This window comes from Ceraceosorus guamensis, assembly GCF_003144195.1.
Source record: "Ceraceosorus guamensis strain MCA 4658 unplaced genomic scaffold IE81scaffold_148, whole genome shotgun sequence".
Taxonomy (NCBI): Eukaryota; Fungi; Basidiomycota; class Exobasidiomycetes; order Ceraceosorales; family Ceraceosoraceae; genus Ceraceosorus; species Ceraceosorus guamensis.
Genome location: NW_020290143.1, coordinates 1 through 19600, shown reverse-complemented (window position 1 = coordinate 19600; position 19600 = coordinate 1). Strand labels below are relative to the sequence as shown.

Sequence of the window (19600 nt, the reverse complement as noted above, 5' to 3'; positions counted from 1 at the left end):
AACGCGAAACCCATGCATGCGCATGCGCTCTTTTCTGACGCGTCCTATGTCGCATCACGTGAGATGACAAGCAGGACCGACTCTACCACGTGGTTCATCAATTCGCGCCGGCGCGTTCCCGGCCCGGGTTGCCGCGTCAGCTTTCAACACCCAAGAGGTGCGAGCCAGATCGAGGTGCATGGGTCTGTGCAGCTGCCGCTCGATCATTATTGGTGGCACCAGAGGGGCTAAGTTGCTCGTGTCGTCGCCCCCCGATCCCCGCCTCCACAGGAGAGCGCAGCTGCTGAAGATGCGGAGGCTCTCTCACACGCATGCAAGGATGCATCAGATGGGCATGCCGTTTCATGTGAGCTGCTAGCATGTCACAGCTCTGGACAATCGATCCGCGATGACGACGCACCGGGCGTAACGGCATGAAGTCGTTGGAAGAGCCGGGCGGGTGGCACAGGCAGGCGTAGATCGTGCGGCGGCGTGAGTAAGGGAGGAAAGAGAAGAGCGGATACATGAGGATCATCCATATCTCCTTCACCTTTCCCTTCACCACCACAAGCCCCACCAATTATCACATTTCACTCATCCCCCAAACAACTACACGATGTCTGCTATTCAGATTCAAAAAGGAAAGGACGCTGTTTTGTCCAAGACTGACGACGATGGTGAGTCGTCACGATCGCAAAGCCACTACCCAGGCACTTTTTGCATCTTTGTATGCTGAGCCCAGTGTGCTCGCCTTGGGTCTCTGTCGCAGTCGTCATTGTCTCCGCTCTCCGCACCGCCCTGACTAAGGCGAAGAAGGGTGGACTCTCCCAGGCTGCCCCCGAGGAATTGCTCGGCAATGTCATCAAGGGCGTGCTCGCTCAGTCCAAAGTTGACCCCAAGCTTGTAGAGGATGTCGCCGTCGGTGAGTCCCTATCAGCAGATCTCCATCCTCAACGAGGCTCTTGGCTGACTTCTTGTGGCGATTACGCTGCACGAATCATAGGCAATGTCCTTCCCCCCGGCGGTGGTGCTACTGTCGCACGCATGGGCGCCCTTTGGGCCGGCTTGCCAAACACTACTGCAGTCAACACTGTCAACAGGCAATGCTCTTCCGGTCTTGCCACGGTCAACCAGATTGCCAACGAGATCAAGGCTGGACAGATCGACATTGGTATCGGTGAGTAGTGATCCCCAAAAGCTCATCGGAAAGTGTGTTGGAAGCGCGAGTAAGAAGCGATGGGTCGCTGACGAGCATTTCGAACTGGACTATCGCAGGTGCTGGTGTTGAGAGCATGACTCTCCACTACGGAGCTGGCGTCATGCCGGAGAAGATGTCAGATGCTGTCATGGAGAACGACGAGGCTGCTGACTGCTTGGCGCCCATGGGTATCACTTCCGAGAATGTCGCCAAAGAGTACGGCATCTCCCGCGAGGCCCAGGACAAGTTCTCGGCAGAGAGCTACAAGAAGGCCGCTCAGGCTCAGAAGGATGGCAAATTCAAGAGGTGAGCCATCTTTTCTGTGCCCCCACGAGCCGCCTTGAAGACATCGCTAATCTTCTCACTTTCTGTCTCACAGCGAGATTGTCACTGTAAAGTACACTGATGACGAGGGCAATGACCGAACAGTCGACAGCGACGATGGCATTCGTGACGGTGTCACTGCTGAATCTCTTGGCAAGCTCAAGCCCGCTTTTGACAAGAACGGTTTCACCACCGCCGGAAATGCTTCTCAGGTCAGCGACGGAGCAGCTGCCGTTCTCTTGGCTCGCCGCAGCGTCGCCAAGAAGCTCGGTCTGCCCATCCTCGGCAAGTTCGTCACTGCCTCTGTCGTTGGTGTCCCCCCCAACGTCATGGGTATCGGACCCGCTTTCGCCATTCCCAAGGTTCTCGAGCTGGCCAACATCAAGAAGGAGGATGTGGACATTTACGAGATCAACGAAGCTTTCGCTTCTCAAGCCGTCTACTCGATCGAGAAGCTGGGTCTGGACTACAAGAAGGTCAACCCTGTGGGTGGTGCCATTGCTTTCGGGCACCCTCTTGGTGCAACCGGATCTCGTCAAATCGCTACCGCGTTGGCAGAGGCGAAGCGCGAGAACAAGAAGATCATCGTCACCAGCATGTGCGTGGGAACCGGCATGGGCATGGCAAGTTTGATCGTCAACGAGCAGTAGACGAAGATCACTCGACCTTGCGCACCTATCCGACGCCTCTCGCACGACGACTTCCTTCGCTTCGTAGTACCGACGTTTCAAAATACAATGTGGTGACGATGCGCTCACGAAATGGATAGCTTTCTCTCTACTTGCGAGTGGTGTGTGTGAATTTAGAATCGACTGATGAGGTGCTCCGACTTGCTCACCTGACTATCGGTAGCGGTATCCTGATCGTGACGTGAGGACGACAACGCTTAACATGAAAATACTTGTAGGCAAAGGTTACAGCGCCTCTGAGAAGGATCAAAGAGGATTGCAACGTTGCGCGCATGATGGATGATGACTCCTGCCTGCTCGCCTGCATGCTCGCCTTCATTGCCGTGCCGTGGCTGCTGCTGGCTGCGTGCATCATGTGCGCGCCAGCAAGACGCGCGGCGCGGCGCATTCGTGATTGGCGGTGCGGTGCCTGCTGCGTGCGCGGGCGCGGTGCGCTTTTATGGAATAGTTTTTCGCCCTTGTTGCACGTACGCGCGGCGGTCACAAGAGTCAAAAATCACGCGCATGAGCATGCAGCAGTTAAGAGTGAAGGGATGAGAAAGCAACACGTATTCGGAAAGGCGCATCGCATCGCATCGACTTTTGATTTCTTCATTCGGGATTGATGCATTCAAAATTAAAAATCTTGAATCTTGAATTGGTGATTCGATGATTGTGATTCACATTCACATTGATTGCGATTTGTTTCGCGTATTCACACTCGCGTGATCTATGCTGCAAATGCAGCGATGTTGACGGATAGCTACATATCATCCTTTAAAATTTGTTAGTATTATGCCAGTGGAGGAAAAATGTCAGTGGGATAGTCACAAGTCACGAGGGGGTACAGTCGAGTCCCGCCGGCGGAACTCATGCGCCGGTATCATGGCTGATCGCTGGCTGCGCGATCGAGGCGAGCGATCGATCGATTCGTGACTACTATCGCGCTGCACCTTTTGACTCTACTCTCAAACTAACACTCTACACTGTACTCGTGACCGTTGTGATTTCAAGATGGTTGCGGCTGTTTGCTTTGCAGCGGCATGCGGCTCATCAGCTGCATGCGAGCGACTGCCGCTGCCGGTGCTGCGCGCTCCTCGCGCTGCTTCGCTGCTGCTGGATGGATCGACGCAAAAGAAAGCTCTTACAGTATTCAAATTGTTGCATTTGATTTTGATTCTGTTTCGGCGGATTCGTCATTATTCGTGATTGCAGCAGTAATCTTGAATTTGTATTTCGAGCCTTTCTCGATAGGCGGGGGGCCGTCAAGTCTCGAGATTTTGAGTCGTGGGTTGTACTTTGTTCTTGGACAGTCTGAGTCTTCCCAATCAACACATTCAAAATTTAGCAGGCTGTGTCCTTGGGAACCGACATTCTTGACCTTTGGTGTAGATCTCCAGCTCGCCAGCCTGCCGCGCACACAAGCAAGCAAGCTAGCTGCGTCTCGAAGCTTTGGCGCGAGAAGAATCTGAGAAAAGCCCCCTCTAGAAGCGAATCTCTTCAGTCGCGTCGTTCAGCTCTCCCAGCACACCATCTCCACAGACGCTGACCAACCTTGCTCGTCACAGAGCGCAATCGAAACCTGCTGCTGCCAGTCTGTGGAGGTGCACCCCGTACGTCTGCGGCTGTTGGCATTGCGACACGACGCGCAGACCTGTACATCCATCACCCGCTACTCGCCCTTGCCAAGGTCGAGTCGCCCAGGGCCTTGGACAGAGGTGTCGCAAGCCGCAGCTTCTAACCTGCCATCTCCGAACACTGCTCCGACCCCGACCCAGCGCCGGGCTCGAGACCGCTCGTAGGCGCGCAAGCTTGCGAGGCCTCTACTTCTCGCACAATACATCGGCCCACCTGGGACTGAGCTGCGATTCAGTCTGTCCTACAGCGAGCTCTTGAAAGGCGGACATCATGGCGGCCGCCAGCTGGACACCCCAGCAGGATGGCTTGAGCGAGCTGCTGGGGCTCTTCAGAGAGTCGCAGAATCCTGACCGGGATGTGCAAATACACATCGCCAATGTGAGTGCAGAATGGGCGGATAGGAAGTCGCAGCAAGCGTCGTCCGAGGTGTGCTACGTTGCAATCTGGGCTACCGACTCGCCCTCTTGGCTGTCATTCTGATCGTTGAAACGGTTTCATCGCAGAGGTTGGAGACATTGCGGCAGATCCCAGACTATGCGAATTACCTTGTATACGTCTTGACGCAAATGCCTCAGGAGGAAACGAACACGCGATCCATCGCAGGTCTCATCCTCAAGAACCACATTCTGAACTACAGCCAGACGCTGCAGCCGGACAGCGTCGCCTACGTCAAGGCGGCCATCCTTCCTGCGATTTCTTTGGAAGAGGATATGCTTAGGCGGACTTCCACCCAGGTCGTCTCGATGATCATGGAAATTTATCGACCAGAGTCTTGGCCAGAGGGGCTGGAGCAGTTGATATCATTGATGACTTCACAGCATCCCAAGGGCTGCGAGGTGAGTTGCGCTGCTGGCGATCACGGCTACTTTGAAGCCAAGCAAGCTCATTCGGCCCATGCTGGACGACAGGGAGCATTCAGCACATTGGCCAAGATGTGCGAAGACATTCCCAAAGAGATTGAAGAATGCGAAATCAACGGCATGCGACCTTTGCAGATCTTGATACCCAAGTTTTTGGAAGCCACGAATCATCCTGATCCGCTGGTCAGATGCCATGCCCTGAACTGTCTCAACCAATTCATATCTGCGTCATCAGCAGCGCTGCAGGAGCAGTTAGACCTCTACATCAAGGCGCTCTTTGAGCGCTCCAGCGACCCGAACGACTCGGTGCGACGCTTCGTATGTCAAGCCATAGTTCTCATCCTCGGCGCTAGGCCAGATAAGCTCTTGCCACAGCTGTCGGGTGTGGTCGACTACATGCTTTACTGCACGGCGGATAAAGATGACGAGGTTGCACTGGAGGCCTGCGAATTCTGGCTGCAATTCTCCGAAGACCCTCAGCTCAGCGATCATCTTCGACCATACTTGCCAACAGTCGCACCTGTCCTCCTCAAAAGCATGGTGTACAGCGAAATTGACTTGCTCATCCTGGGTGCCGACCAAGACGACAATGATGAGGCGGAGCCGGACAGGCCAGAAGACATCAAGCCGAAGCATTACGGTGGTGCAACAAAGCGTAATGAGCACGTCGACGAAGCCGAGCAGAACGGCGCTGGTGGCAGCAAGATGTCGCGCGCCGCTTTGGAAGCTGAAGATGAGGACGACGACGAGGATGATGATGACGAAGACGATTACGAGGATGATAGCGACGATGATGGATCGGGCGAGTGGAACCTGCGAAAATGCTCGGCCGCAGCTCTGGACGTGATGGCTGTGCAATTCGGCAATGAGCTGCTGCAAATCTTGTTGCCCTACTTGAAGGAGCGCCTTTTCTCGGATGATTGGCTTCAGCGTGAAGCAGGTATTTTGGCTCTCGGTGCCATTGCTGAGGGTTGCATTGCTGGTATACATGAACATTTGCCGCAGCTCGTACCTTTTCTCATCAATAGCTTGCAGCACCCCAAGCCTTTGGTGAGGTCCATTGCCTGCTGGACGCTCGGCAGATACTCGTCGTGGACCGTGGGCACCAGAACGCCCGAGCATCAACAGCAATATTTCTTGCCAGCCATGGAAGGACTGCTGGGCATGGTGCTCGACAGGAATAAGCGCGTCCAAGAGGCTGGCTGCAGCGCCTTTGCAACGTTGGAAGAGGAAGCTGGCGCGAGCTTGCAGCCCTTCTTGGAGCCGATCCTCAAGACACTGGTCTTTGCTTTCAACAAGTATCAGCAAAAGAATCTGCTCATCCTCTACGACGCTATCGGGACGTTGGCCGACTGCGTCGAATCGGCATTGAATCGCCCAGAATATGTGGAAATCATCATGCCACCTCTGATCAGCAAGTGGCAAAGCTTGGACGACGGCGATGCGGATCTTATTCCTTTGCTCGAGTGCCTTTCATCTGTCACCATTGCTGTAGGCCCCGGCTTCTTGCCCTACTCCCCACCCGTCTTTCAACGATGCGTAGGACTCGTTCACAGCAACCTCGTCGCTGCGCAGGCAGAAGCGCAGAAACCCCTTGACGAACAGGAGATGCCAAATCGGACGTTCATCATCGTGGCGTTGGATCTGCTCAGCGGCTTGACGCAAGGCCTGGGTGCGGATGTGCAACCACTCATCGAGCAGTCAAACCCTTCTTTGCTGCCTCTGCTTGGTGCATGCTTGACCGTAAGTCTGCCCACCGTGGCCTCCGACGCGCCTGGCGCCGACTCACACAACATGCTCTCCCTTTCTCTCAGAATCCCGATCCTCCGGTCCGTCAGTCAGCATATGCGCTGCTGGGCGATTTGGCAATCTGCGCGTTCCGTCTTCTGAGACCGCAATTGCCTTCGATCATGAAGGAATTGATAGCTCAAATCGTTGTGGACCCTCCAAGCGAGAGCGTTAGCGTCTGCAACAACGCGACCTGGGCAGCCGGAGAAATTGCGCTTCAGTATCAAGGTCAAGATACTAGCGAGCTGCATCAATGGATCCCTTCCTTGACGGAAAGGCTGATTCCCGTGCTGATGAGCACCAAGAGTCCGAAGAGCTTGATGGAGAATGCGGCTGTCACCATCGGCAGGATTGGACTCGTCTGCCCTGCCCTCGTCGCTCCCCATCTCGAACAGTTCATCGAACAGTGGTGTCAGGCCTTGTGGGACATCAAGGACAACGACGAGAAAGACTCTGCGTTTAGAGGTCTCTGTGCCATGATACAGGCCAACCCTAATGGCGGTCAGTGCTTCAGTACCAAGTGCGAGGTGCTTGGAGCAAGTAAGCTCATTCGTTCTGCACTTCCTCTTCGCCCTGCTCTGCTCCGCTCCGCAGCTGCCAAAGGCTTCGTGTATTTCTGCAATGCCGTCGTCGTGAGTAGCTTCTTGACGTCTGCGCTCCGTGGTGCAACCTTTCTGACTTTGGCCACATCGGCGTCATCGCAGCGCTGGACCTCGCCTTCCCAAGCGTTGAACGACCAATTCTCCAGCATTCTGAATGGATTCAAAGAAATGGCTGGTCCAAATTGTAAGTCGTGCGCCGACAGTCGCTTCTGCGAACTCCCTATTCCTCGCTCTCGCGCGCAAAGGCGGGGGCTTACACGACTGAGTTCCAACCTGGCTCCGTCGCATACAGGGCAAACGCAAAGAACGCAATTCCCTTCACTTATTGCTCAGAGGTGAGTAAACGCTAAGCATCTCACGCGCCAATGAGATGATCTCTAAGACTGACCAAGCGCAACTCATCCTTGCAGACTGGAGCAACGTTATGGCCTATGAGTGTTTTCGTAATGCCAATACTGTCAAGAAAAAAGTGGCTGGTGTCTTCCGTGTGAGATCTGATCACTTGGCACTTGAAGCTCTGAGCGAGATCAAAGAGCTCGAGAAGCGATTGGTAAGGCTCTTCCCGAAGAAGGCCCGTAGACTAGGCGCTTGGCACACGGATCAGCGCGCACATTGTGCGGTGAGCTGTCCGCAATCATCATATTCTTTTGCAGGGTCGCAAGGCAAGTAAGAGTCAAATACAAGCGACGTTGGACAAGAAAAAAGGTGACGCGTTACTTGGTGGTACGTGCAAAAGACCCAAATCCGACACGACGATGCGAGGCCGAAGAGCCAGGCTTGATGAAGATTGCTCATTCCAGCTCGAAGAGCGGTTCGTCGACTTCCTCCCCCAGCAATGGCAAAGCCAGAGGGCTGGCTTGTGCTGTCGAGTGCGCGCCTCCTCTTACGCGGTGCAGGCTCGAGTGTTTGCCAGCGGCGCCAGCGCCTGGGACGCCCAGCGCTTGAGCTCCAGGAGAGGCAGGCGCGGCGCCAGAAGAAGGTATTGCGATTCCCGATCCGTCCGACCGATCCTGAGATTGCTGCGGACCGGGAGAAGCCGCGCCGGGCGTCGCTCGTCGGACAGAGTTGTTGGAGGAGGAAAAGTGTCCATTGTGCTGTGCTGAACCTGGACCGCTGCCGTGCAAGCTTGCATCGTACGACTGGCCCAGAGCGCTCTGTGCTCCGATCGACCTGGCCATGGCCAGATTGAGTGGATTGGCTCGATGAGCCAACAAGGAGCCAGGCGCGGTGGGTCCCAAGTCAGAGTCGTAGCCTTCGGAGGGTCCAAGCGAGCCGTGCGCAGAAGGCTTGCGGCCAAGCAGACTGCGCACGTCGTTGGCACCCAAGTCTGATTGTTTGGGTACTGCTTGACGACCCGAGATCTGCGAGGCAGGGCCAGACGCTGCTTGACTGCCACTGCCGCTCGCAGTCTGCAACTTTGCTCCCGCCTGCTCCAAGTGTAGTCGCGAGAATCCGGCCGCGAGACCTTGAGGTAGGCTCTGCCCGGGTGCGTGAAGGGCCGCATGAAGGCCAGGACTGTAGCTGTTTGCTCCGGCCTGCTGCGAGGCGAACTGAGCTTGGAGGGTGCTCAGCAAAGCAGCGACCCTGGCATCAGCCTCCGAGAGGCTAGATGCCTTTTCACGCTCGGAAGCCAATTCGGCAGCAGGATTCAGATTGCTTGAGGAACGCTGTGCGCGAGTGTTGGCTGGGCGTGGTGTTGTTTGGGAATGGTGATTGTAGTGCGGCGGCTGTTGGCGCATCAGAGATCGTTGTTGGGCAGCTAGAATGGACAGCTGACTTCGAAGTTGACTTTGCGAGAGCGTGCCGGAGCCTTGCTCGGCGGCCGCTGCAGCGCGCTCCAGCGCCGCGATCTCATCTTCGAGTTTCTGTTGCGCACGACCGTTCATCAGTCCCATTTGCCAAATGGCGCCAAGATCGGCATCATGATGTGCAGGCATGCTTCGCGATGCGCTCGAAGAAGACCGTCCAGGCAGCTTGCCAGCCGCTGCCGCCAGCAGGACGTTTTTCCTCCTGCGCTCGAGCTCCGCAGGCGTGAGCAGGTCTGACAAGCTCGAAGGCAAAAAGTCTTCTTCATTCAGCGCAGAGTCGTCTCCATCTTCAGCTCCTTCAGCTGCACCGTTTTGGAATCTGCTGCGCCAAGCAGATGTTGGCTCAGCTGCAAAGCTGCGTGCACTGTGAGGCGCTCTTCCAAATGGTCCGGCGCCTCCCTCGGAATCCTGGCTGCCGGAAAAGAAAACGCTCTGAGCACCGCCGTTGCTGAAGGGACTCGTGCCGAATGCACGACTGGACGGCGGGCTACTCAGATGACCCATCCCATCTACGCTCAGACCTTGCGTGCGCTCCATTAGAGTCGGCCGCTCCGCACCTCCGTGAGAGGCCCGCGGCACGGAAAGCGGCCTTGGAGGCGTGCTGCGCAACTCACCCGCGACCAGGTCTCTTCTTGCGGGCTGTTGTGTGTATGCGCCCAGACTTGGCTCGTGCTGGACGGCCGCGGCATTGGATGCAGCCACACCCTGGAGGTCGTCCGGTACACCAAATGGGAAATCGAAATCGCGATGACCCATCGACAAGTGCCCTTGATGTCGACCCCTTCCAGAGGGGTCTTGCATGAGCGGCTGTGGCGGCTGCTGCTGCGCAGCATATGCAGCTGCCAACGCTCCAAAGTCCATGCTTTGACTCGCACTCGGTGCCATGGGTTGTCCAGGAAAGTCGCCTTGAACCCAGCGTGGGTCGGGGTTGGGAATGGCACCTGCTATGCCGCCTTGGAGCCTTGCGTGAGATTGAGCCAATGCAGCAGCGTTGCCCCCTTGCTGTATAGCACGCTTATTCTTGCGGTCCATCTGCTTGGCAAAAGTCCGGAACTGGTCAGCTGATTCCTCGTTTGGCACAGTAGGGCAGTCCAGCCTTGGCACTCACACTAATGGGCTGACCTGGCAAGGTGTGTAACAAAGCACACTTGTGTCCAAAGCGACAGTTTCCCTTCAGGAACCACTGACACTGAGGCTTGTTCGTCGGTTCACCGGGCGTAATGTGAGCAAAAGGACAAGCGTCCCCAGCTGAACAGCCTTGCGATCGAAAGAACTTGCAAGGAACTCGAGACAAGTATTCCTTTTTCTTTGTGCTCAGCTTTGCGCCCGCCAATGCACTTCCCAGATCTCCTTCCTCTGCATCAGAGCTCGGCGCACCTGCCACTTGAGCTGCACCTCTGCGGCCGGATCGCGGACCTGTTGGCGGGCCCGTGCGCTGCGAATCAAACGTCCCGGTCGCTGCCTGACGCGCAGCCTCGAACACGCTGCGCAGCTCGGCGTTTTCGGCATTGTGCTCGACTTCGGCAGAGGACTTCAAGCTCGTCAGGAGCGTTGCAGAGGGCAGCACGGTATTCGAAGCAAGACTCGCTGAGCTGCTCTCAGAACTTGCTGCGAGCATGGCCGACGCCGGCAGATGCGTGACCAAGAGCTTCTTGTGAAGATCGCCGTTTTCACGCGTCCGCGAAAGCCACTGCCTCAGAGGCTCCCCGCCTCCCAGGGACACAATCTGATGCGTGCGATAGTCTCGGAGGGATGAGCCCATGGGTGCAAACGTCTCCGAGCACGCCGGAGACACTTACCTCGACACTCATCGCTCCCTCTCCAACACCAGCTTGACTCAACTCCATCTTGCTGTCCCCTATCGCTTGCACGAGCTCGGTGCATGCCGCGTCGCCTTCTGGCGGCACTCTGTCCAGCACGATGACATAGAGACTCGGCCGAGCTGAGGTACCCTCTTTCGCTCTCGAAAGCAAACTTTGCTCAAAGGAGGTCCTAAAGGTATGTGCTAGAGAGCTGCTGGCAGGCTGTGCAGATGCGGCGTTTCGGGAGGTGCTGGCTGACGCGCCACTGAGAAGCAGAGGCCGGAGAGCCTCGGTATCGGAGGGCACGGCGTGAATCTCTTGCTTGTCAGCATGACGAAAGGTGACACTGGGCTTTCCGTCTTGCGAGTGGAGATCATCGCCATCTAGAAAAGAAGCCGTGATGGCTGACACGCGGCTCAAGAGCGGTAACAGAGCTTCCGCCGCATCATCATTGAGCTCCGCTGGAAGGGCAAAATGTACATCGCAAAGCGCAAGCTTTGCCTGAAGAATGGTGCGCCAGCTTGCGGGTCAGATTCGCATCGTGCACGGAGATGCTTGGGTGCTGACGGAACTCACCAGATGTTGGCCCTGCGCAGGTCGAAGTTTCCAACTTTCGCACGCCTTCGCCAAGCGTCGATCCCGCGTCAAAGCTTTGGCCAGTCTATCCACCTCGTCCCACTGTATCAAGCTGAACAAATCCCTATCGCTGACGAAGTCTGCCAAAAGCGAAGCTACGTGAGTGTGATCCTCCAAAGAAGCCCAAGAGAGAGCGGCAGAAGTCTGACCATTGGCGCTGGTGCCCACTGCGCTGCTAGCTCCTTCACGATGCGTCTTGACCTGACCTTCTGTTGGTCGCTGGTGCATCTGCCCTGGATGCGCCATCTGCCCGAGCAGTGCGGGTCTTGCAACCCTCAATGATTTGGCGACGAATGCAGGTGCTTTGAACAATCGTGAATGGCTAGGAAGAGGAGAGACCAGAGCTCAGGGTTGTGCGTGTATCATTAAAGTGCGCATTAGCCATGCAGTGATGTGCGGATTGCTGACAGGCGTGGGACGGGCAAAAGATGTGTATTGTGCCGTGTGATGATGTGCGGGCAGGTGATGTGATGCTGGGTGTGACGACTGCGATGGTGAATGCGAATCAGGAGTGAGACATATACGCTGCTGTATGCGCGAGCACTTCCACCGCAGCGGTCACATCACGCTGCTCCTGCTAAAGCGCTCCGACCCGCGACCGGCCCTGCAGGCGGGCTCATTTCAAGATCGCGTATCAAATGGTGGAGCGAGCGCCCGCGGGTCTATACGTGCAGCAGTAGAAGGCAAGACTTGGCCTCTTTTTTTCCCTTTTTTTTCCTCCTTCTTCCTGCTGATGGCCATATACGCAGCCTCTGAGCGTTATATCGGCGGCAGGCATGCATGTGTATGCGCCATGCATCACAGCACGTCGCGTCGCGCCATGATGCGGCCAGCCAATTTCACGCGTTTATCAACCCATTCGTTGTTTAGATTCAAGATTCAAGATTTCATGGGGTGAAGAAATAAAATTTGAAATGGCAACAATTATGAATTGGACCACAATCTTAATCTGAAACGTTGATTTCAAGGTTGTCCGCAGTGGCACGTTATAATCTTGAATGGTGTTGACGCATCCGCGCGTGTTCTCTCCACCCAAACAAGCCTGACCGATCGACCTCGCCTGAAGGCTGTTCGACTCTTGACTCCCGCTTCATCAGTCCCACCTGCCCACTTTGTTGGCCGGACACCTCCGCGACCAACAAAGCTGATATACGGGGCTCAATACTGAGTCTACAGCGCACAGCCGACATCTTGATGGGTCGATTCGAAATTGCTCGGCCACGTCAGCATCCCACCTCCGTATGCCAGACGCAGTAGGAAAGGGGTCCACGGGCGCGGAATAAGGGGTGATGCGGCGCCTGCGCTGTGCGAGAGATCCGAGCCAAATTGATGAACCTAGTAATCGATGCTGGCACGTCTTGGACCAGGTTGTCAGATCAAGCCACCCTGATCACAATCTTGCCGACGTGTTTCTGAGATTCGAGATGCTGGTAAGCTTGCACAGCTTGGTCGAAGGGGAAGACTCGATCGATCAGTGGCTTGATTTGGTGAGCCTCAAAGAGACGCTTCGTCGTGGCGGAGAGATAGTATGGCAGGCGTATCAGCCTCTTTCGTCATGCTGACTGTGCTCGCTCGCCGACTCACGTTCATTTCCTCGAAGAGCTCGCGCGATCCGACGATGATGCCGGCCTGGACGACCCGCCGAAAATGGTCACTTCAGAGTCAGATACTTGACGTCTATCAGTAGATGAAGAGCTGAGCAGACACTCACGTAGATGCCTCTCGAATTACGGATCAGAGTTCCAAGATCGCCCTCTGCGCTGCCCTTGGCAATGATGCCGATGGCGCTGACGACACCCCCTGTCAAAGCAAGTCACGTCGGATGAGTACGCGCAGGAACTTCATTCGCCAGGAAAAGCTTACCAGGGCGGACCGACTCGAAGGCCTTGGTGATGGTGCCGCTGCCTCCGACGTCCAGGACGCGAGCGGCGCCAATGCCACCTGAAACACTCTTGACCGCTTTCGCCCAATCGGGGTCCTGTTCGATTAAAGGGGGCCGTCAATTTTCCCTGGTTTCCTTCGGAGCGACCTGCTACCAACTCACCTTGCTGTAATTGTGCAAGTGCAGACGGCTCTGGTGCTCCTGCGGAATACTCTTCTTGACAATGGCGAGCTTCTCGTCGCTGCTCGACGTGATCACAGCGACTGCGCCTGCGGCGAGAGCGATCTGTGCACCAAATACTGAAACACCGCCTGTGCCCTCCAACACTGCCGTCTCGCCGGCTTTTAGAGGGGTGCCAGCCAGCCCAAATAGGGCGTTGTAAGCGGTCAATGCGGCGCATGGAAGGGTCGAAGCCTCTTCGTAAGACAAATAATCTTTGCATTTTGACAAAGGGACTTCTCATCGTGAGCGCGGTGTGTACGGGCTTTTGGTCTCAATCGCTCACCGGGTATGCGGACCAAAGAACTTTCGGGGAGCTACGGGCGTGAGTAGTGTCGTGTGAGAAAACACACCCAGTGTGTCACGCGCTCTGCTCTATTCTTTACGTACAGTTCGATACTGCGCCAGCATCCCGTCTTGAGCGCCACCCAAACCACTCAAAATCTCCTCATCGCTTGGCACATCTGTCGCGAAGGCTTTGCGTTACTATACTCGTACCGCGTCGGGGCGAAATAGCGCCTCTGGATCCGGGCGCTTAGCCCACCTTTTTCTTGAACTCACCACCTCGGATGTGAGCAGTCGAGAAATTGGGAGACACGCGATCACCTAAAGCCCATCTCTTGACGCCCTCACCAACAGCTGCGACCTCTCCAGCGCCGTCTGACGTAGGAATGAGGTTTTCATGTTTCACAACACGAGATGGATACCTGCCAGTAACCACCACTGCGCGCAGGTATGGACCAGGAGATCTGTTCAGCAGCTGCAAGGAATGAGACGTTCTAGCAAAGGGTGTACGCGTCCCTTCGAGCCTGACCACACACTTACTGAAGTCGCGGTAGTTGAGACTGACGGCATGCACCTTGATCAAGACCTCTCCTGGTCCAGGCTGCTTCACTTTGGCATCCTTGACCTGCTTCAATGCCGACGGGCTGTTGCGCTGAGACACCTCTGGCAGGTGCCACGCTGTCTGAGTGGACGGAATGGACATGCCAGCTGAAGGTCTTGGAAATGTAGCAATTAATCGATAGAGCGACTTTCAAATGTCTAAGTTCAACTTCTTGCGTGTCTTTGCACCGATCGAGCTCGATAAGATGGCGTGACACATGAACACGTTATTCAAAGCGGCTACCCTTTGTGAGCCTTGGGTTGGAGGGTGTTGACAATGGTGTCAGTACCGCAAGCTGGCGTTCTAGCGGGGTCTACGCAGTGAAGACGCCTGCGCCTCCACATCCGTTATCCCTCTGCACACACAGTCATCAGGGCTCCCGGCGGCTGCACGCCTGCTGTCGGTAAAGCCGTGGATGGGGGGTTAGCGTACTTCTAACATGCATTTGACGATTCATCAAGATATTCTTCATTATTCGCGAGACACTCACGACTTTTGTGACTGGGTTGCAGTCAGCAGTCGCAGTACGTTCATGCTCGAGAGGCACTAGAGCGGCATCTCTGACTATGCGTGTAGGTGTGCGGCAATAACGGTAAGCCAACACTGAAAAGCATACTCACACTGACACTCCACCACCACCGCTCAATCATGATCATCAGTGTACGAAGTGGCTTCGGACTTTTTTCCGTGCTACCTGTGGTCCCGGACATTAAGCCGAGCGCGTATTGGAATGCTGCCTACAATCTTGAATACACACTGCTGACTTAGACGGTGAGTCGAACGCATTTGTAAAGACAATTTGGATGGCTGGCCCACCAAATTTTCTTCGCATCGTTCCCGTTTGGCTTTTTCACGATCGAAACGGCATATGAACTGAAGCCAGCTTTCGGCGATTTGACGGCATAGGGGGCTGCAGTAGTGTAATGAGTTTCGAGTGTGAGTTCACGTCGAGGAAGATGGCTGAGAGAGACGAACACCGTCTCACTTCCTCCAAATAAGGCCTGCAATTCCCCCACTTTGATGCTTCAGAGGCGGCCCATCATGGGTATATCAGCAGCAGTCTCGACCTATATGTAGACGCGCAGCGACTTGAGCGCAGCAGGCTTTCAGTTAGATCAAGCAATCGAAACCAGAGACTGACTCAAGGCGCAGCTGACTGGCGCATGACGCAGCACGGTCGGCGAGCGAGCGACGAGCTCCCTGGCCTGACGCCATCAGAAGTACTCAGCAACCATCTTGAACGGAATCGTTGTAGCGAACCTCAGCATCAGCGTAATTTTTCTCGACGCGCGGTGCCTCCTGCGCCAGTCGTGAGTCTTTTGATCAGTATACTCGTGACTCTTAGCTGACACCTCATACCGGTACAGGAGATGGCGCGAACACGGGCACGCCTTCAGATCGCCGACACCTATATATACTTTGAGACGCCAATCTATGCCCGCGCGATCGAGGCGTTGGGTCGGCTGAAGAACGCGAAGCGGGTGTGTGTGTGCTGTGAGACAAGCAAGCCGCGTATTGCCTATATATATATATATACACATGATCAGCCGCGGGACGCCATCAGATTTGATTGCGGTCGTCGTCGCGTATGAATACCTTGGCATCGCGGAATGTGGATGCAAAGCGCGAATCGGTTGAATTACACAAGCTGACGCTGCGCCTTGCTCTCCTCTGCCGTGGCGTATCTACATGTAACAGTCATTTTGTAGCTGCTGATGTAGAGGGCGAACATTGGTGATTCATTTTGAAAATTGATGAGCTGTGTGTGCAGTCGTACTCAAGACTCGTGACTGCCGCACTCGATCACGACTCAAAAACATTGTAGTCGTGAGTGACTTAATCGGTGTAGAGCTCTGTCGCCTGTTGCTTCGCGAGACTCGAGTCCACGACGATGTTCTTCTGAACGCGTTCGTACGTGACACCATGAAAGCCACAATAAGCTGAGTCACCTTCACAGTCAAGGTGCTGTGTCATCGCGCTGCTGCGCCCGCATAGTGAGAATTACCTCTCCAAAGGAAGACAGCGGCTGCCATCGAGCGCGAACGGCGCGGGGTCGAGGCAACCTCAAGCCGGACCGCCGGCTTGCAAGAAAGAAGGTTTGAAGGCTTGGCTTTTCCGAACGAGCCCTCGCCAACTCGTGCGATCACCTCCATCGACCGCGCACCATCTTGATCTGCTCTAAATATTTTCCCCTTGGCACCCCAGCTCCTTTAGAAGTTGGTGTCGCAACGCTCGCTAGGTATGGAGACCGCTGCTTTGCACGCGCAAGTAGCCGCAGCCTCCATAGAGACCGATGAAGCCCAGTCTGCGCTCATCCAGGACTCGATCACCACACAACAGAAGAAACATAAGCTTGATTCAACGGGCAATACTTGGATGGCTTCTACAGAGGGTTCTGCCGATGGTGCCTCCACTAGTGGACGTCGTGGTCGCTCCAGGTAGGTGCCGCCCTCCAAGTACGCTGCATTCATGACCTCTTTTGCGAGATTTCGCTCATGTGCTTTCCTCTCACCTTCTTGCCCCTGCTGCGGGAATCGACTGTATCGAGTAGCACCTACTCCGGATTAGCCTTGGGCGAGCATAGCACTGTCGCGGACATTCTGCAAAGCAACAACGGCCTACACACCGGCACTGCATCTTCACTGGCGGCAAGCAGCTTGGGGGTGGGTATAAGCCTGACTCCCAGTCTAGCCAACATTGCCGGAGAGGCAGCCATGCACCAGCAAGAGCAGCATCACATGCCTACTGTCCTTCAACCGTCACCTTATCAAGCACCTGTGAGCGTCTCTGAATACCCGCATTTTCTCAGCGCTGACGGACTCCACTTTCGATCGCACTCTTGCAGGATACCCCTCGAGTATCGGGGAATATGTGCGTCATTAGCGACGAGGGAGTGATTCGACGCTCCTCGCAGGCACCAACGATAGAAGCACCTGCAGGGTGGATCTGTCTCCGTCTGATCGACACCGACATTCGTGCGCCTCAAGAGCTGTTCGAGAATCAAGGGTGCGCGTAATGTCTCCAATCAGATAGAGTCTTGCGCACGACCTGCTGAGCCTCTTTGCACCCATTCCACGAGCTCTAGACTTTTGGCCTCTGCTACATTTGGTCCGGGCCCTTTCTTTCTGGACTTGCAATGGTGCGAGATGAAGTTGCTGTTGCACTGGCTGCGCTTCGCAAGGCGTGAGTGGGTGTGTGGAAGCCTTATAGATCAGTGAGGATGCACCAGCCAAACGCCCTCGCCATCATCCCGTGGTCTGCCAGTGCCGCTACTCAACCGAGCAGAGCACAGGTTGATGGTGACACTGGCCGAAGCGTACCGTATGGACCGCTTGCAACACGCCCTTGAAAAAGCCTCGGACTTTCGCAATATGACACCAGTCGAGCGCAGCTCTTTCGACAGCAGCATGATGGTCGAGATGGAAGGCGTGAGTCTCTGATAAGTCCTTGCGCGAGCGATCATCCCCCGACATGACCCTGTGCCTTGTATGACACAGCTTCTGACGACTTTAGTTCTGATGACCGACATCTCGCGACCGGAGGAAGAAGGCGTCAACGCGGCGTCTCTGGCTCGCATCACGTACGAAGCAATGGTTCACCGCATGGATGCAGCCCTCAAAGATCTATGGCCAGGAGAAAAACGTCTAGTCAGCATCGAATTTCGCTTTCCTCTAAGTCACGCGCGCAGGCACGCTATCAGCGCAGTCGGTAATGATCTGGTACGCGAAGATGCCGGGCAACCTGGCTGGGATAGTATGGCGAATAGCAGCAGCAGTGGCGGAAGACAGACCCTTTGGAATTCTTATCGAGGCGATCCAGGTCGACAAATTTTCCATCGCGTCTTTTTCGATGCTGTTGCTCGGCGGCTTTATCACGATGGTGAGCGATGGAGCTGCGTCGGATGATCACGCGAAGCTGACCTGGTGCCCTCTCGTGCGTCTCGGCAGGCTTCGGTGCGTGGCGGGACAGGTGGATCTGTCTCTAGAGCATGCTGACTCGGATGAGAGCGTTCCCCATCCATTCTCCCCTCAGTCTTTACGGAGTTCTTTGACGTCGCACGATCCAAGGTGCGCTGACTGTGCGCTCGAGGTAGCTAGGCGAAGTAACGCTCACCCTCGTGCTGCACTGCCACGAACTACTCCGCTCAGGTCTTCTACGCCTGCGAGCTGCTTCGATAGATGCTCGTCAAAAGTTGTCAAAAGTGTATGCATTCGCTTGTCTCCAGGAATGGCGAGTGGCCGAGCCGGCGCCGACGGAACGCGCTCCTGGCTGGAACTATCGATCCTTCCCTGTAATATCAAACCACTGTTCTTTTCCGCGATTCGGCCTCGGTGAGCCACGTCTGGATGGATTTTCAGGCAAAGTTGCTGAGCCTATCCGAGGCTGATTGCGTGGTAGTAGTGTGAAATGACACGCTCACTAGGTTGCCTGCTGGATTGTCGTGCCTGCACACTCCTACATATGATCAAGAATCACCAATGGTGGCCGTGCTGCTGCTGCTGCGCGTGCCTGCAGACTTGCCACTCACGACTGGCGCGCTCCGCCGCGTCGCGCACCGCCTTCCCACTCGTGACTAGCAGCAGCACAGCCGCGCGACGACGTTTTGGTCTCTAGAGGCTCGTGGCGGTGGGCTCAATGGCTGCTGTGAAGCGCGCTCTTGACCGAGATGTCTGCTTCGCGAAAGTCGACCTTCCCAAGACTCAAATTCCTTTAGCGCTCCTCCTGTCCATGACATTCGTTGCATCGTCTTGACCTGGCTATCACCTATCTCTACTCGAAGCTGATCAGCCGTACCACCTGTCGACGTCTGCATCTCCTCTTTCACAGACCCCGGCTTGAAAGGGTCAGTCCAGTATCCCATCCGAGCAGCTGTGAATCAAAACGACTGCCCATCGCTATCGCCATCGCACAACTCCTTCGGCTTGCAGGTCCACGTCAAGCGCAGCAACGATGATTCGATTCATTCTGATCCAGAACAGGCAGGGTAAATCTCGACTGTCCAAATTTTACGTTCCGATGGAGGATGATGAGCAAGTGAGGGTAAAGGGGGAGGTGCATCGGTTGATAGCTCCTAGGGATCAAAAGTATCAAAGCAACTTTGTCGAGGTAAGTTTCGAGAGACTTTTGATTCTGGGGCATAAGGATGGATCAAATTGGGAGTAGGAGGATGTCGTCTTGATGCACTACGACGAGGACTTAACAATCGCGCGCGCAGAGCTGTTCCATTCACCTCTCGACGCTGTGCACAAGTCTTTGATAAGCTGAGCGCAACAGACGGCTTTTTCATTCGCTCACGCGCTCTGCTTCATC

General features: G+C 55.4%; 6 protein-coding genes across 6 annotated transcripts; 3 read left to right on the top strand and 3 right to left on the bottom strand.

Annotated features, from left to right (window-relative positions):
- The first annotated feature begins 258 nt into the window (after positions 1–258).
- IE81DRAFT_326901 (thiolase) lies at positions 259–2379 on the top strand. Its single transcript, XM_025514941.1, is given in 7 exon segments — positions 259–656; positions 749–901; positions 983–1156; positions 1255–1483; positions 1557–2281; positions 2301–2302; positions 2343–2379. 5 exon segments carry the CDS (start codon positions 596–598, stop codon positions 2149–2151), a joined length of 1212 nt encoding a protein of 403 aa, XP_025366235.1. The 5' UTR covers positions 259–595; the 3' UTR covers positions 2152–2281; positions 2301–2302; positions 2343–2379.
- Positions 2380–3954: 1575 nt separating this feature from the next.
- On the top strand, positions 3955–7526 carry IE81DRAFT_50859 (ARM repeat-containing protein). The gene is made up of 8 exons (XM_025517402.1): positions 3955–4185; positions 4311–4643; positions 4716–6410; positions 6482–6956; positions 7050–7087; positions 7160–7241; positions 7350–7392; positions 7468–7526. The coding sequence occupies exons 1-8, from the start codon at positions 4078–4080 to the stop codon at positions 7490–7492; spliced, it is 2799 nt and encodes a 932-aa protein (XP_025366234.1). The 5' UTR covers positions 3955–4077; the 3' UTR covers positions 7493–7526.
- A 150-nt stretch (positions 7527–7676) lies between these two features.
- IE81DRAFT_369377 (hypothetical protein) lies at positions 7677–11792 on the bottom strand. Its single transcript, XM_025517235.1, has 4 exons — positions 11244–11792; positions 10665–11168; positions 9974–10591; positions 7677–9897 (listed from the first exon to the last, which is right to left on the bottom strand). The coding sequence occupies exons 1-4, from the start codon at positions 11547–11549 to the stop codon at positions 7849–7851; spliced, it is 3477 nt and encodes a 1158-aa protein (XP_025366233.1). The 5' UTR covers positions 11550–11792; the 3' UTR covers positions 7677–7848.
- A 396-nt stretch (positions 11793–12188) lies between these two features.
- On the bottom strand, positions 12189–14704 carry IE81DRAFT_326896 (putative alcohol dehydrogenase). Its single transcript, XM_025514940.1, is given in 10 exon segments — positions 12189–12808; positions 12888–12932; positions 13015–13103; positions 13167–13281; positions 13348–13619; positions 13691–13721; positions 13795–13868; positions 13966–14127; positions 14215–14217; positions 14230–14704. Coding segments are annotated over 9 exon segments (918 nt in total). The 5' UTR covers positions 14216–14217; positions 14230–14704; the 3' UTR covers positions 12189–12679.
- Positions 14705–17030: 2326 nt separating this feature from the next.
- Positions 17031–17278, bottom strand: IE81DRAFT_326895 (hypothetical protein). Its single transcript, XM_025514939.1, has one exon. The coding sequence runs from the start codon at positions 17261–17263 to the stop codon at positions 17096–17098; it is 168 nt and encodes a 55-aa protein (XP_025366231.1). The 5' UTR covers positions 17264–17278; the 3' UTR covers positions 17031–17095.
- A 653-nt stretch (positions 17279–17931) lies between these two features.
- On the top strand, positions 17932–18767 carry IE81DRAFT_326893 (hypothetical protein). The gene has a single exon (XM_025514938.1). It carries the CDS (start codon positions 18020–18022, stop codon positions 18623–18625), a length of 606 nt encoding a protein of 201 aa, XP_025366230.1. The 5' UTR covers positions 17932–18019; the 3' UTR covers positions 18626–18767.
- The last annotated feature ends 833 nt before the right edge of the window (positions 18768–19600 follow it).

Excerpts from the sequence above, each read along its gene's own strand:
- IE81DRAFT_326901 (XM_025514941.1), top strand. The coding sequence starts at position 596 with ATGTCTGCTATTCAGATTCAAAAAGGAAAGGACGCTGTTTTGTCCAAG. Across the intron at positions 902-982 it reads TGTAGAGGATGTCGCCGTCG|GCAATGTCCTTCCCCCCGGC; the intron begins GTGAGTCCCTAT and ends CACGAATCATAG. Across the intron at positions 1,484-1,556 it reads AAGGATGGCAAATTCAAGAG|CGAGATTGTCACTGTAAAGT; the intron begins GTGAGCCATCTT and ends TCTGTCTCACAG.
- IE81DRAFT_50859 (XM_025517402.1), top strand. The coding sequence starts at position 4,078 with ATGGCGGCCGCCAGCTGGACACCCCAGCAGGATGGCTTGAGCGAGCTG. Across the intron at positions 4,186-4,310 it reads TGCAAATACACATCGCCAAT|AGGTTGGAGACATTGCGGCA; the intron begins GTGAGTGCAGAA and ends GTTTCATCGCAG. Across the intron at positions 6,957-7,049 it reads ACAGGCCAACCCTAATGGCG|CTGCCAAAGGCTTCGTGTAT; the intron begins GTCAGTGCTTCA and ends TCCGCTCCGCAG.
- IE81DRAFT_369377 (XM_025517235.1), bottom strand. The coding sequence starts at position 11,549 with ATGGCGCATCCAGGGCAGATGCACCAGCGACCAACAGAAGGTCAGGTC. Across the intron at positions 10,592-10,664 it reads AGGGAGCGATGAGTGTCGAG|ATTGTGTCCCTGGGAGGCGG; the intron begins GTAAGTGTCTCC and ends CGCACGCATCAG. Across the intron at positions 9,898-9,973 it reads TGCCAGGTCAGCCCATTAGT|ATGGACCGCAAGAATAAGCG; the intron begins GTGAGTGCCAAG and ends TTTGCCAAGCAG.
- IE81DRAFT_326896 (XM_025514940.1), bottom strand. Across the intron at positions 13,104-13,166 it reads CTTCGAGTCGGTCCGCCCTG|GGGGTGTCGTCAGCGCCATC; the intron begins GTAAGCTTTTCC and ends TTGCTTTGACAG. Across the intron at positions 12,933-13,014 it reads GTAATTCGAGAGGCATCTAC|GCCGGCATCATCGTCGGATC; the intron begins GTGAGTGTCTGC and ends CGGGTCGTCCAG.
- IE81DRAFT_326895 (XM_025514939.1), bottom strand. The coding sequence starts at position 17,263 with ATGTCGGTGTCGATCAGACGGAGACAGATCCACCCTGCAGGTGCTTCT.
- IE81DRAFT_326893 (XM_025514938.1), top strand. The coding sequence starts at position 18,020 with ATGCCGGGCAACCTGGCTGGGATAGTATGGCGAATAGCAGCAGCAGTG.